The sequence below is a fragment of the Mesoplodon bidens genome, assembly GCF_964165515.1.
Source record: "Mesoplodon bidens genome assembly, chromosome: 15".
In the NCBI taxonomy this organism is placed as follows: Eukaryota; Metazoa; Chordata; class Mammalia; order Artiodactyla; family Ziphiidae; genus Mesoplodon; species Mesoplodon bidens.
In genome coordinates, this window is record NC_138171.1 from 36885571 (window position 1) to 36899372 (window position 13802).

Sequence of the window (13802 nt, forward strand, 5' to 3'; positions counted from 1 at the left end):
GTCTTCCTGCTGCCACCATGCCTTTGGTCTCCACCCTCCCCCACGGTTGCTGGAAACCCTCACGCCATAGTTGCCTCGTTCACTCCTTCACTCGTTCAACAAACATCTCAAGGGTGCCTGTTTGGGGAATGCAGAGATAAGAAGGCATGGCCTGGGCTCCAGAAGCTCACAGATTTAGGGAGAGAGAGACCCGCCAACAAATAACTGGATCAAGAGCTTGATACCCTAAAGGCAGGAACAGACCTAGGGCTGGAGGAATCCAGAGGCGGGAGTGGCCACTGCAGCTGGGGATCGGGAAGGCTCCTAGAAGTAGGAGGCAGCTGAGCTGGGCCTGGAACCACGAGCTCTCCGGAACCTGTGGAGGTGGAGAGGGCATGCCTTGGGGCCGAGGGGGGCCCGGGGAGGAGGGTCCACTGGAGTCAAGGACAGTGATGGGAGCGCAGGTTGGAGGGTGGCGGCAGGAGAGGATGGCAATTCCAGGTGGAGCCGTTCGCCATTCGGAAGGCCTTCCAAGTGCTACGAGCTGGTGGACATGGTCACGGGATCCTCATGGTGGGGAGTTCTGTTTCCTTAATTCAATACTGTGTCCTCAGAGCCAGGAACTGGGCATGGCACATAGTAGGTGTTGAGTAAGCATGTATGGAAAGAGGGAGGGAATGGTAAGATTTGAATTGTATATATGGTGGGATGGACTGGAGGGGGCCAGACCCAGGCAGGCCAGCTGGTGAGGAGGTGGGCCTAGGAGGTGTCGTGGTTAGAGGCCAGGAGTGGGGGTGGGGCAGAAAAGGAAGTGGCACTGCCTGGTCACCTGGTTGCAGCCTGGCTGTCGGGTGCAGATGAGGAAGGCGGTCCGGCTGGGCAGTGAGGGAATGGAAGGGGGGAAGGGGAAGGGGCAGCTTTGGGCTCGTGTGAGACAGGCTGAACTTTCATGCCCACCTTGGGGTATGTTTCATGCCCCCATCCCCTCCAAGAGGTGGCATCTCCAGAGCAGGGCCAAGTCTGCTTTCCCTATAGCCCCAACCCCTACCCAGCTGTTTTTTTTTTTTTTTGGCTGTGCCACATGGCATGCAGGATCTTAGTTCCCCGACCAAGGACTGAACCAGTGCCACCTGCATCGGAAGCGTGAAGTCTTAACCACTGGACCTCCAGGGAACTCCCAGCCTAAGGCCTAGTTTTGCTGAACCTGTGTAAAGCGTTAAAGAGATCACTGACACTTCTTTGACCAGCTTCCTCAGATCAGAAACAGAGCCACTGGCCAAAGGCCTCCTCAGGTGCCCCTTCCGGTCTGAGGGAATAGAAAGTAGAGAGGGGTCATGTGCTGACACAGCCCTAGCCTTCAGAACACGGCACCCCTGCTCTGCAGCCCAGACCAGACCAAGGACATCTGTGTCATGGCACGTGCAGCCCAGAGCCGTGACCATGTCCGCTGCCCTCTCAGCAGAGGTGGGCCAGGGTTCTTGACCTGTGGAGCCCTAAAGGATTGCAGAGTGCCTGTGAGGTCTGAAGTTGCCTGCAGATGGTGGGCGTGTGCACATTCTTCCGAGGAAAGGGTTCCCAACTTCCATCAGATTCCCAAAGAGCAGCTGATTCAAAGCAAGGTTAAAATCTATCACTAAAAGAAAAGGAGAAGGAAGATGAGGAGGAGGAAGAGGAGAGTGTATGCATTTGTTTAGGTATCTATAAAAGAAAGAAATTCAGGGCTTCCAGGGCTTCCCCGGTGGCACAGTGGTTGGGAGTCCGCCTGCCGATGCAGGGGACGTGGGTTCGTGCCCCGGTCCGGGAAGATCCCACATGCCGCGGAGCAGCTGGGCCCGTGAGCCATGGCCGCTGAGCCTGCACGTCCAGAGCCTGTGCTCCGCAACGGGAGAGGCCACAACAGTGAGGGGACCGCGTACCGCAAAAAAAAAAAAAAAGGAAAGAAATACAGTGTGAGTAGCTATTAAAAAGCAAAAACCCACACCAAGCTCTCCCTTTCCAATCCCCATCCTAGCACCCATCCGGGGCTGGACACACGGTGTTTTCTTTTAAGTGGCCACTTATGACTCGCTCTATGGCAGGCCCTGTGCCGAGCACTCTCAGGACAACATCCCCTTTCAGCTTCCTCACAGCCCGGCGTGGAGCCTGGATTCACAGCCAGTGTTGCTCTGCGCTGTGTTCCAGCGGTTCTGAACACTCCACCGCTGTGGAGGGTCCTGCACATGGGCCTGTCCTATCCCCTGTTCACTGCTGAAGCAATGCCGGGTGTCTGGGCGTTGGGCGGAATGGGGTTATTCAAAGCCCACACGGCATCCCGGCTAGGAAGAAGGCCTTTCTGGGTCCCTGTTTTCTCCCCACCAAGCTGCAGGCTCCACAGACTCACGCGTGGAGACACGAGGTGGACGTGCTGGGTCCTGGTCCCTTGGTGCCAGCTCTTCTCCTGATCCTGAGAAGTCTGAGTCCCTCTCATTTCTCAGACGCAAGGACCCCAGGACCCTCTGCCTTCCCCACACTCCCCAGGTACCCAAATCCACAGAGGCCTGGTCTCACCACCTGCCATCCGGGCACCAAGTGTTTTATTAGAGTCCAATTTTTGTCCGCACCGTGGAGAAGGAGGAGGAAACAAAGAGGGGGAACCCGGACCAGACCCCAGACCCCTCCCCCCACCGGAGCCCAGGGCATCTGCCCTGTTGGGCCAAGGAAGACTTCGTGAGATCCCTGAGGGCCCCAGGAGGAGGGGGCTGGGAGCAGCAGTAGAGGGCTGGGGGCCACTGCTTCCCCATCCATGCCCCAGGCCAAGGCCCTCAGTCTAGATTGTACCCTTTCTTTGAAGGGGTGTAGCGCCCCTCTCTGGAAGAGGAGGAGGAAGTGCTCCCTTTGGCTCCCTGCTCCCTTGGGCAGCCCCAAAGGGCACGTGACCCTAGGCCTGCTGCCATCCGGCCCAGGTCCCAGCCACTGGGCGCACCGGGGCTCCCCGAGGCCGCTCAGCCAGCCGACTGCATTGCTCTTCCCCTCACAGGCTCCTCCTCCGTCTACCCCTTCTCCCTTCCACCTCCTGACCCGAACCCCTTTTGATCTCAGGGTCAGATGCAGCTGTGGTCTGTATATCCCACCTCTCGTCATGCAGAAGGCCTGGCTGGCGTGGCCTTGGCCCAGGGCATGGGGCGAGGGCTGGAGGGGAGAGCCTGGCCTGGAGAGGTGCGACCAAGGGTGAGCTCCCTGGCCCCTCAGGCTGGGGCTTAGGGGCCCACCCAGTCTGGGCACTCCTGGGCCAGGGGAGGGGTCTGGGGAGGCTTTGGGGCCAGCCTCCAGCCCTCAGCCAGGGTCCTCCTACAGCCGGCTCGAAGGAAGTGGTTCCTCAGCCTGGATGGTGGTGCACCAAGGGTTAGGCCATTCTTCCTCCTGTCTAACTTAGCTCCGGCTTGCTGTCCCATCTCCGTGTCCGCCCAGTGGTAGAGAGGAGCTGAGGGTCCTATGGAGTGGCAGGGGAGGCTCCCAGGTCTGGCACCGTCAAAGGTGTCCCTGGGTCCACTGAGCTGAGGTCCCCAGGCTGGTGAGCTGGCATCAAGCAGGAAGCGGGGCAGGGTGATCCCTGTGTTCGAAACGGCTCTTTGTTCCCTGGCCATGGTGGGCGAGCAGGAGGTGAGGGCGGGGGCCCTCTAGAAGCAGCAGAATCCAGATCCTCTTTGTCTTCAGGGCCCCCGCCCTCAAGGTCTTCCCTGGACCCGAGACCTCTTTGTAGCAGTGGGGTGCAGGGCCCCTGCGGCTCCTGGGTCCTGACCCCTCGACTCTCCCTGTGCCAGGGGGCACGAAACTGGGCCTGCTGGGCTCAGAAGCCCCCACTCTCTGAGCTGCTTCGGCTGTGGTAGCTGGGACTGGGGGTCCGGGAAGGGCTGCGAGTGCGGCTGCGGGTCCGACTGCGGCTGCTGTAGCTTCCATGGCTGTGGCCCGGGCTGGGGCTCCGGCTTGAGTAGTCGCTGCTCAGGCAGCTGGAGGAGGACGAGGGGCTGGGCCGGTAGTAGGGGATGGGACGCTTTCGGGCACTGCCGGGAGGGAAGAGCTGATTACAGGCCAGCCAAGGCCCTGAGCTGTGCCAGTCCTGGGCCCTCACTCAGGCCCTGAGCCCCTCCCCAGCAGTGGCCAGGGCTTCCCTGCCTCAGTTTCCCCTGAGCCTTGACCTTGGAATTCTCCCCACCTCCACCCCTGCTCCAGCAAGACTGGACATGCAGTGGTCCAATTTCATGTTGATCACTTTGTTTTACCTCACTTGTCTGCAGGGAAAGGGGACCAAGTCTCTGCTTGACCGGAGTAGGTGCTCAATAAAAATTTGTTGAATAAATGCAATTTTTAAGTGTAGACAACTCACATCAGCCAAGCTAAGCAGTGGCTTCTGTGCATAGGAGGGTTTGTGAATATGGCCCATTCCTGCTTCTTTGTTCGCCACAGGATGGAGGATATTGGTTCTCAGGTCACTCAGAGGGAACAAAAGGAGCCCCCTGGCCACTGCTGCCCATGCCCAAGGCCCTGGCCCAGGCCTGCCGGCCCCCACTCCTCACTCAGCTACCTCCCGCTGGCCCGGAGTTAGTTTGAAGCCAGGAGACTGTGACCCAGAGAAAAGAAAACAGAGTTAAGGGGGCGACAATGCCCCATTGCGTGGGGTTAATTCTGAGGAAGAAAACAGGTGTATGTTAGTGGGAGGAGGAGGCAGCCTGGGAGGGGCTGAAGGGGGTGCCAGGTGGAAGGTGTGGAGGCTGTCTTAGGACCCCCTGCTTATGGGGGTATCTGGAGGGGGTTGTCCCAAGCCTGGCAGCTTGGCCTCTAGCTCTGATGTGAGAACTGAGGCCCGGAGAGGCACACTGATCTCCCATGGCTGCCCAGCAAGGCCAGGGCAGAGCTGGGCTCAGAATTTTGCCTGTGGCCCTCTACCCCATGTCGGGGATCTAAGGCCGCAGGATGATTTCCACAAATGCAGACCATCATCTCACCTGGAGACCCAGGCCCAGACCCTCCAGTCCCGGCAGACTGTGTGGGCAAAGTGGGAGGGACCGGTTCCCCTCACAGCTGCCCCAGAGACCAGACTGCCGGTGCCCCCTCCTCCAAATTCCCCAGGGGACTGGGAAGTGAGCAGAGAGCTTAGTGAGAAAAGGAGAGGCAGACAGACAGCCGAACAGAGCCAGTCAGCTCACATGGGCATCTCCCCTGCAGCCTGTGGAGAGGGGGTCCACCCGGCCCCCAGGCTGGCCACAGGCCACTCAGCAGGCTGGACCTTGAGATGAAGGAGAAAAGGACACATCATTGCCAGGAGATGAATGTGGGGAGGGAAGGAGGAGGGAGGGGCTCCAAGAGGGATGGCTGGAATCTTCCAGAGCTGAACTCCTTGCCTGCTGCTGTACCCAGACCCCAGAATGGGCCCCTCCCCTCCATGGCCCTCAGGACGCTTCCCTTCTGGAGGCTCCCCTCCTGGCAGTGAGCCTGCACCTCTGCCTGTCGGGTCCCAACCCCTCCCCAGCACCTCAGTCCTAGCCTGAGCGCCCTCTTCCCTCTCCCAACCCTCACCTTCTCTCCTTCGGCGCCCTCCCCTCCCCGCACCAGGTGCGGTTGGTCGAGGACCCCCAAGGTCCCCGCGGCCCGGCCCCGACCCCTCCGTACCTGGTGATGCGCCGCGGCTCCATGAAGCTGGGCGAGTCCCGGCGCCGCTTGCGGATGGGCGAGTAGCTGCGGGAGCGGCGCCGGGCGCGGGCGGCCTCGACCTCGGCGTGCCTCGCGCGGCCCTCGCCGTCCTTGTCCCTGCGGGGCCCGGCCCGAGATGAGCGACGCGGCCCGGCAGCCCCGGCCGGCCCCGCCGCCACCCCTGGGCCCGCACTTACCGGCCCACGGTTTTCTTGGGCGACGGCGAGCGGCTGGGGCTGCGGGCCCTCTTCTCCGTGGAGCGCGAGCGGGATTTGGAGGGCGAGCGGCTGGAGCTCCACGAGCGGGGGCGCGGGCCCGGGCTGCGCGACGAGCTCTTCCCCTCCGGGCCGCCGTGCCTGCCGTGCGCGCCCGGGGACGGGGAGGTGCTGGCGGGCCGGGCGCGCGGGGGCCGCTCCTTGGCCCTGGAGGAGGGACACGGCGACAGGTGGGGCTCAGCTGGGAGACAGTGGGCCCCGGGCAGGGGAGGTGAGGGCGGAGGGGGGCCCGGTGACAGGGAAGGTGGCTCACTTAGGGAGAGAGTGAGTGGGCGCCCTGGGGGGGAAAGGACTCAGGAGGGGAAGGGGTTCTATGGGGTTAGTGCGGACGAGGAGGTTGCTGTGTTGGGGGTCGGGGAGAGGTTCCCGGAGGAAGGAAGGGGGCTCTGGTGGGGGGAGAGGAATCAGTGAGGAAGAAGCTGTTCCGTGCTGTCGAGGGAGAGTGACCATGGGGGTGGGGGGCGATTACTGGAGGAGGGTGCTCTGTTGTGGGAGGAGGATCTGGATCTTAGCGCGGGGGCGGGTGGACAGGTCCGCTGCGGGGAGAGGGGTCAGTGGTGGGGCGCTCAGTGCGCCGGGACGGGGTATGACCGGGGAGGGGAGAGTGCTCGGTAGGGCGAGGGGGCGGGGAGGGGAGCCCGGTGCGGGTCCCAGGGGCCGAGCCCGCTCACCGTTTCCCGTGCCCGCCGTGACCTCGCTCGGAGCCGGGCTCGGGCCCGGGGCCGGGGGCTCCGCCGCCCGAGTCGCTACTGGAGCGGGCCCTGCTGAGCGAGCGCGACGAGCCCCGGGGCGGCGTGGGACGGGCGCGTCGGCGGCCCCTGTGGCGGGGCGCGGACGCCGAGGACCGCGAGCGCCGCCGCCTCCGCCTCCGCCTCCGCCGCCGCCTCCGCCGCCGCCTGGCCGCCCCGCTGGCCGCGCGGCCTCCTTTGCCCTGCGACGACGGCACCGAGCGCGGGCTCGGGCTCTCCTTCCCCCGCGCGGGCGGCGTGGCTACGCCGGCCTCCGCCTGGTCGCGGGCCCTGGGCGAGGGCGAGCTGGGCTTCTGACGGGGAGAGAGGCAGAGAGGGCACGTAGGGGGTGGAGAGGGGACGGAGAGGGCGACAGAGGCGGGCAGAGACGGAGAGACAGAGGAGATGGAGAATCCAGAGGGGGAGAGGCAGAGGCAGAGCCGAGAGGAAAGAGACGGGGAGAGGTTAGAGAAGCAGAGAGACAGAGAGGAGACAGAGAGAGAGGACAGATCCAGAGAAGGAGCGAGAGGCCGAGGGGGAGAGAGCGGGCGGGCGGGGTAGGGGGAGAGAAGGAGAGGGGGCTTTCACCGGGCCCAGGCCGGGGGCTGCCAGTCCCGGAACATCGCACACACGGTTCCCCGCGCCTGCCCTGCCTCTGCCTCTCCTGAGTGTCCACCTTCTGGCCTCAACAGTGCAGCTCATGCAAGGTTCTCGGCATGCAAAACACAAGAGGGACGGAGCGGTGGGGGGTGGGGGGTGGGCTGTCAGGGAGGGGGAATCCAGGACGGGCACGGGGGCTGGCATTGCCCCCCCCTCGACGGGACGGAGGATCCCGGCAGAGAGAAGAGAGAGGGCGGGCACCGGGAGGCCGGGCCAGGGCCAGCCCACCAGGCCAGGCCGCCCAGCGCTTGGGGGTGGGTGAGGGGATGGAGGGGGCACACGGCACACAGATGGGGGTGGGGGCGAGGCGGGACAACTGAACTCAAAACTGAACCGAAGAAAGGGAGGAAAAACGAAATAAAAAACAAAATCCACAAATGTCATTAGATACCGAAATCAAAAACAATGTCTGAACTCCTGGGGAACTGACATTTTTCTGTTAACATTTTTTCTTTCTTTGTTTTCCGGCCCTGCAGAGATCTGTGGAGCTGTCAGTAGCACCCGACTGTCTTTCTGTTTCTCTCTTTTCTTTTTCTTTTTCTTTTTTTTTTTTAAGTTCTGATTTTTTAAGTCCCTCTTGGTTAACGTCCACTTACCAATAAAGTGGCACTTCCTCCTTTAGTAGGTAAGATGTGTAAGAGAAGGGAAAAGCGTGGTAGCGTAAGTTCATCATTAGATTCACAAAAATGCAAGAGAGATAGAGAGAGAGAGAGAAAAACGCAACCACCCCATTCTAGGCCAAGAGGAGGCCATGCCACCTCTGGAGGAAGGATTAGCAGTGCCCGGCTCCTCGGGCCTGAGCAGGCACCTCTTGGGTGACCACTGGATAGAGATGTCGAATGTTTTTCCAAAAGTGGAGTCAGGACACAAGCATCGGGCTACAGAAAACCAGAAAGGGCACCTGGTACCTTCAAAAGGGCCCTGGCCGGGAAGCAGGGGTCTGAGAGCCTGCCACAATCTCACTGAGTGACCCTGGCCAAGTCACTTCCCTAGTCTGGGCCTTAGTTTCCCCATCCACAAAATGAGACGGTCAGGCTTTGCTTCTAGATGTCCCTTCCAGAGCAAATATTCCAGGATTCCCTGACCACCCTCTCCATCCCCCACCCTCCACAGAACTGACCCTTCCTCCTGTCCTTAGGCGTCCATCCAGTAACAGTTGATTGCACTTGTCTGTCTGTAACTCTGTCCCCCATCCCTCCCCACCCCCCAATCACCAGCACCAACTTGACTTTGAGCACCTCCAGGGCCAATGTGCTGTTGGATTCAGCTTTGTAGCCTCAGTTTTTATCACAGAACTTGGCACCTAGTAGGGCCTCAGTGCGGTTTGCTGAGGAAGAAATGCCCTTGCAAGGGCCAGGGCCAAACCAGGGAGTCCTAGGAAAGGGGCAGGGTCGGGGTCAAGCTCTTTTGGCAGCCTTTTTGGAGTAGAGAGCAAAACCAGCTGCCATGCCTCAGGGCACCTTGTTGCCAGGGACTGGAAGGAGCGTGGCTTCCTTGGCATGGCCCTGGGTGCTTCCTGGAGAGGGTGGGGGTGCGGCGTTAAGACCTCTCTGTGCTAAGCCTGAATCCCTAGATGAAGAAGTCAGTTCCCTCTGGGGCAGGGCACAGCTAGCTCACGATTGGTGGCTGCAGCAGCCAATGAACACCAGCCATAGCAGGGAGAGCAGCTGTCCAGAGCCAAATGGGCCATGAAGACCTGGGAGAGCCTTCTGTTTAGGGCAGGGGCAGACATAGGCAGGCAGAATGGATATCACTGGGTACCGAGGTGCCCCTTGAGCACTCTGACCTTCCTGATCACCAGCTCACCTCTGCTAGGAGAGACGGATGCTGGGCTGTTCCGCCACGGCCCCTCTGAAATGGCAATCCATTCTCAGTAGACCAGGAGACACTTGTCTTCCCTAACACATAACCCCTTCCACCCCAGCAGGTGGCCAGTGCCTCACAGCGCCCAAGCCCCCAGAACTAGGTTCTGTCATCCAGCAGCCTTTTCCCTCCAGAGGAGGCAAATGAGAAAGAAGTCTCCAGGATCCTAAGCACTGAGACCCAAGCCCCTGGGCCAGACTCCCTGTGCTGAGCCAGATGCTTCCTGCCTAGCATGTCTTGAAGTCCAAGCTCTTCCCCACTTCCCTCTCACCTCCTTCAAGCCAAATGGCTGTTAGAGCCCCAGATGATAGTAATTGGCAAAGTGGAACACGCTGGGATTAGCTCTGATGTGAGTTTGCCGTGAAACCTTAAGGAAGTGACCAACTCTGGGAGCCTCAGTTTCCCCATTGGTAAAGTGGGGGATAGCTGGGTCTCTGCTAGGTGGGCCTGTATAGGGGCTGAGAGGTTCTTTTCAGAGGACAACTCTTACTCATGGTCCCCCTACAGATGAGTAGGGTCAGAGCAGAGCAGGAAGGCCTGGGGCCCCATGGGTATCTCCCAAGTGCCAGGATGGAGGAGGATGGGAGGAAGGCTAGGTTGGGTAGGGTGACAGATAGCACCTCCCTGGGGAGACTTCTAGAGCCAATCTCAGCCTTACCCACCCATCCCTCCAGAAGCCCTGGAGAAAGAGTCACCGTGATCCTGCCAGCAGGTGAGGCTCTTCCCCAGCTTGGGTCTCATTCTTCCCAGGAATTGAGGGAGATCCAAGTCCAGACACCACGGAACTTCATGGACGGACAGGACTGTGGTGGCCAGGGACCTCCAAACATCCCCAGAAGCCTGTTCTTTGTGACTATTGTCCCTCTTGCCTCTTTCCCCTGGCTAATGCCTATCACCCCCCTACTCTAGCAAGAGGTCACCACCTCCAGGAAGCCTCTCCTGATCCTCACCCTGAGTCGGGTGCTCTCCTCTATGATCCCACAGACCCTGGTTCCTTCCCTTAGTATGGACTCTGCTAGGCTGTGCCAGGGCTGGGGCTACCGTGGCCAGCAGGAGCTCCCCATCCACGGTTCAGCTCTTCCCTCTCATCGTTCTGAGTGATCTTCATCAGTCCTCCAGCCTGACAGGCGGGGGCTGTGAACCCAGGCCTGCCTGCCTCTCCCCTGGCATGGACACCAAGATGGGGCCTGGTATGGAGGAGTGCCAGCATGTGCTGGCCTAGTGTGTGCATGTATGAATGAATGAGTGAGTGAGTGAATGAAGGACCTCGCATGCCTCTGAGCCCTGCTCCCAGGAGCCCCTCTGCTCTTTAGTACCACCTGCTACCTGACATCTTTTGCTTACATAAGACATTTTTGAGGGGAAAGATAAGAGAAGCAAGGGACAGGGTGCTTGTCCAATCCTGGTATCCTTAAGGACAAGAACAAGTGAGCATCTGGAACAGCCACTCCCTCTAACTCAGCATCTGAAAATCCTATTTTGGGGGCCCTGGTCACATCAGGTACTCCTTGAAGGCGAGGCCTCCACTCCCGCATCAGGCTGGGACGGAGTCTCCTCCGTCAGACCAGCGGCACTTTCTCCCTCCCTGAACAATTTCCTCGTCTGCCCTCCAGCACCACCCAGGGATGAGGGATGCTCTGGTGGGTGAGTGCCCCAGGACCTGCCCCTGGGACCAACATGGGGGGAGGAGAGGAGGAAGAGCCAGGCTTTCTCTTTTCAAAGCTGAGGATGGAGGCCCACTGAGGCCTCACAAGGGTTGGGGTGTCAAACTTCTGCAGCGGCTCCCAGGTGGGGCAGGGAACAGTTTAAAGGGCAAGGACGGGGAGATGGGGCCCCTGAGGACCTACTCCTAATGTGTATCCTCAGTGTGGCTGCATGAGCACTGGGCTGGGAGTCACAAGTCTCAGGATCCAGGCCTGGTTCTCCATCAATATCTTGAGGGACCCTGGCCCCTACTGACTGTCCCTTCTGGATCATCTGCACTGAGGGACCACATTTAGCCCACATTTGGAAGATGGAAGGATGCTGGGGGACTGAGGGAGCCCCTGACTGGGTTGGGTTGTGGTCCAGGCAGGGGGGTGGGAGAGCTGAGCATCCCCTCCATCTCTCAAGTTGCCCCCACAGAGACTTTGCTAAGTAGGTCATCTACATCCGGTACCTGTTCCTGGCCAGCTCACATCACCCCTGAAGTTCAACTACCATTACGCCCAAAAGATGGAGCGGTGAGGTTCAGTCCAGGTACCAGCTGCTGCACCTGCCACCAGAGCAGGACCATGGGAGCCCAGCAGGCCCTGGAAGGTGGGACAGAACTCTTTCGTCAGGCCTGACCTCAGCCAGAACTTCTTCCAAGATCTGGAGGCCAAGAGGCCCAGCATAGGCCCTTCCACCATCGCTTATTGCCCAAGGTGGCCCCGGGGACTGGCAGGCGTGAGGGTGAGGGGCTTAGCGGCTACTCCAGACAATAGAAATCAAACTGGCTTCACCGCAGCATACAGCTCAGGAAGGGAACACAAACTCGGAATGCTAAACCACACAGAAATGCATTCGGACAACAAAATGAGAACGAGAGGGCGTGAGGGAGGCTTGGGGGATGGGGGCGCGGATGGAGAGGAAGAAGAAGGAGAAGGGGAAGGTGGAAAAGGGGGGAAGAATGAACCAGAAAAGTTGTCAGGAAAAGTCAAGAAAACTAAACGACAAACCAGGAAACACAGCTTTGTAGCTCATTTGGAGAAAATGCAAGTTACAAATGAGTAGTCGTTAAAATAAAGAAAGAAAAAGGGAGGGGGAGAAAACCAACCAGAGCGAGATTGAGAGATTGAGAGAGAAAGAAAATCACATTCAAACCAAGCAGAGTGGCGGGGCTTATCTGGAGATGGGAGCGGCGCACAGCGGAGCCGGGATACCTACCTTCTCAGTGGTCAGGGACGGGAATGCAATAATAAAAAAGAAAAGAAGGTCTCCGCATAGGGAATGCAGAATCGGGGTAAGACAGTGTCTCTAAGCTGCGCTCCCCCTCTGAATCAGCACAGGGCAGCCATGCGGCTTTCGGTCTAGTCCCCGGGATGGGAGGGGGCTCCTGCCCAGCCATTTCTGTTTGCTTCTTTTTTTTTTTTTTAAACCCACAGGCTCCAAGAGCCAACCTTTCCTTAACCTTCAAACAACAGAAAACCTCCAGAGGGCATGCAGGAAGCAGCTGATGGAAACAGAACCACAGCATGGGTGAAGGAGGGGCTGGCAGCAGGGGGCGAGAGGCCCAAGTCAGGGGAGAGAGATGGCCAGGAAGAGACAGAGAGACACGGGGAGAGAGACAGACAGACAACAGAGAAACAAAGAAACAGAGGCAGAAGGAAACAAAGAGAGAGGCAGGAAGACAGAGGGGAAGGTGGACCCAGACAGAAGAGAGAAAAGCTGTTTAAACAAGGGCTATCAGACTGGACAGATGGGGTGAAAGGGAATCATGCATTTAAAAGGGAAGGCAACCACAGATTGAATTTGGAGGATTGGCTCAGCCTCAAGTCAACTTCCCTTTCCCCCTGGCTTCAGCATCATTTTAGCAAAATTTATCCCTCCCGTCTTCTGGCTTCATCCTGGAAGAAATGCCAAGATGTCCCTTCCTATCCTGACTGCCCCACCACAGCCGTGGTCACTGCTCTTTCCTGGGGGTCGGGAGCGGGGAGGCTGGGATGAGGCAGGTCAGGGAGAGTCACGGGCACCTCTTCTTGGGGTCATTCTAGGCTCCCCATTAAGTGATGAGATTTGAGCCCAAGGCAGCCGCCAGAGAGAGCCCGGGGGGCCTTGCTCGGGAACCTCCTCTGCCATCCTCACCAAACAATGAGGCTTCCTCCAACACTTCATTCAGATGCTACGGGCAGGTGCAGCCAAGCAGGTGCAAACCCTGCACAGCCTTTCTGGCCTACGTGCTGGGAGGGCGAAGCTAGCACCAGTCTGTGTTCTTGGGGTGGGGGGGGGAGGCAGGTGAGACGGGATGGAAGGACTTGTCCTGTGAGGTCATCTTACTCTTCCGTCCCACGTTGTGTGACTTTGAGCCACTCCCTTTCTTCTCTGTGCCTCACTATTTATTTCCCTACACGTGTGTGAACTGTGAGGGCGCAGGGCTCCCTGGGTCTCTGAGGCAGCAATCGTGTAGAATCGGGAGAGTTGGGATCGTGCCCTTGACATCTGGCAGGGTCCTCAGGGGGAACCTAGGAGCTGAGACAATCAGCAGCCACCTCCCACGTCCTCCTCCCCTCGCTCAGGGCTCCTGGAGTGTGTTTTCTATTGACAACTCCTTCACATCTTGGGATCTACCTCTAAAAAGCTGTGTGACCTTGAGCTTGTCACTTGACCTCTCTGAGCCACAGACAGCAGTAAGCAGCAGAACGCAGAGATCCCTTTGGGGCTCAGCCCTGGCCTGGGATGGGACATCTACGAGATGTGTTGGGAGATAGCACCCTGCTGGCCTCAGTCTCAAGCCCAGGATGGGCTTTTTCTCTTGCCTGGGAATATCTGGCTTTGAAGCCCTCACCTGAGTGCAACTATATCAGGTGCCTTCAGCTCCCTCCTCTGGGGCCTCCCAAGGGTCTGAGACCTGGCAGGAAGGGGCTGAGCAGCCATCTTATTCTAGATGGAA

At 59.3% G+C, this 13802-nt stretch overlaps 1 protein-coding gene across 1 annotated transcript in view; it reads right to left on the reverse strand.

The window, feature by feature from the left end:
• Positions 1-3701: 3701 nt before the first annotated feature.
• The window catches only part of SRRM3 (serine/arginine repetitive matrix 3), a gene marked incomplete at its 5' end in the record, with an annotated part of 32886 nt that continues 22785 nt past the window's right edge, over positions 3702-13802 (reverse strand). The window contains 4 exons of the mRNA XM_081256105.1: positions 3702-4019; positions 5626-5763; positions 5844-6068; positions 6593-6963. Coding sequence (XP_081112231.1) covers positions 3806-4019; positions 5626-5763; positions 5844-6068; positions 6593-6963 — 948 coding nt within the window. The 3' untranslated portion in view covers positions 3702-3805. The remainder of the gene's footprint in view (positions 4020-5625; positions 5764-5843; positions 6069-6592; positions 6964-13802) is intronic.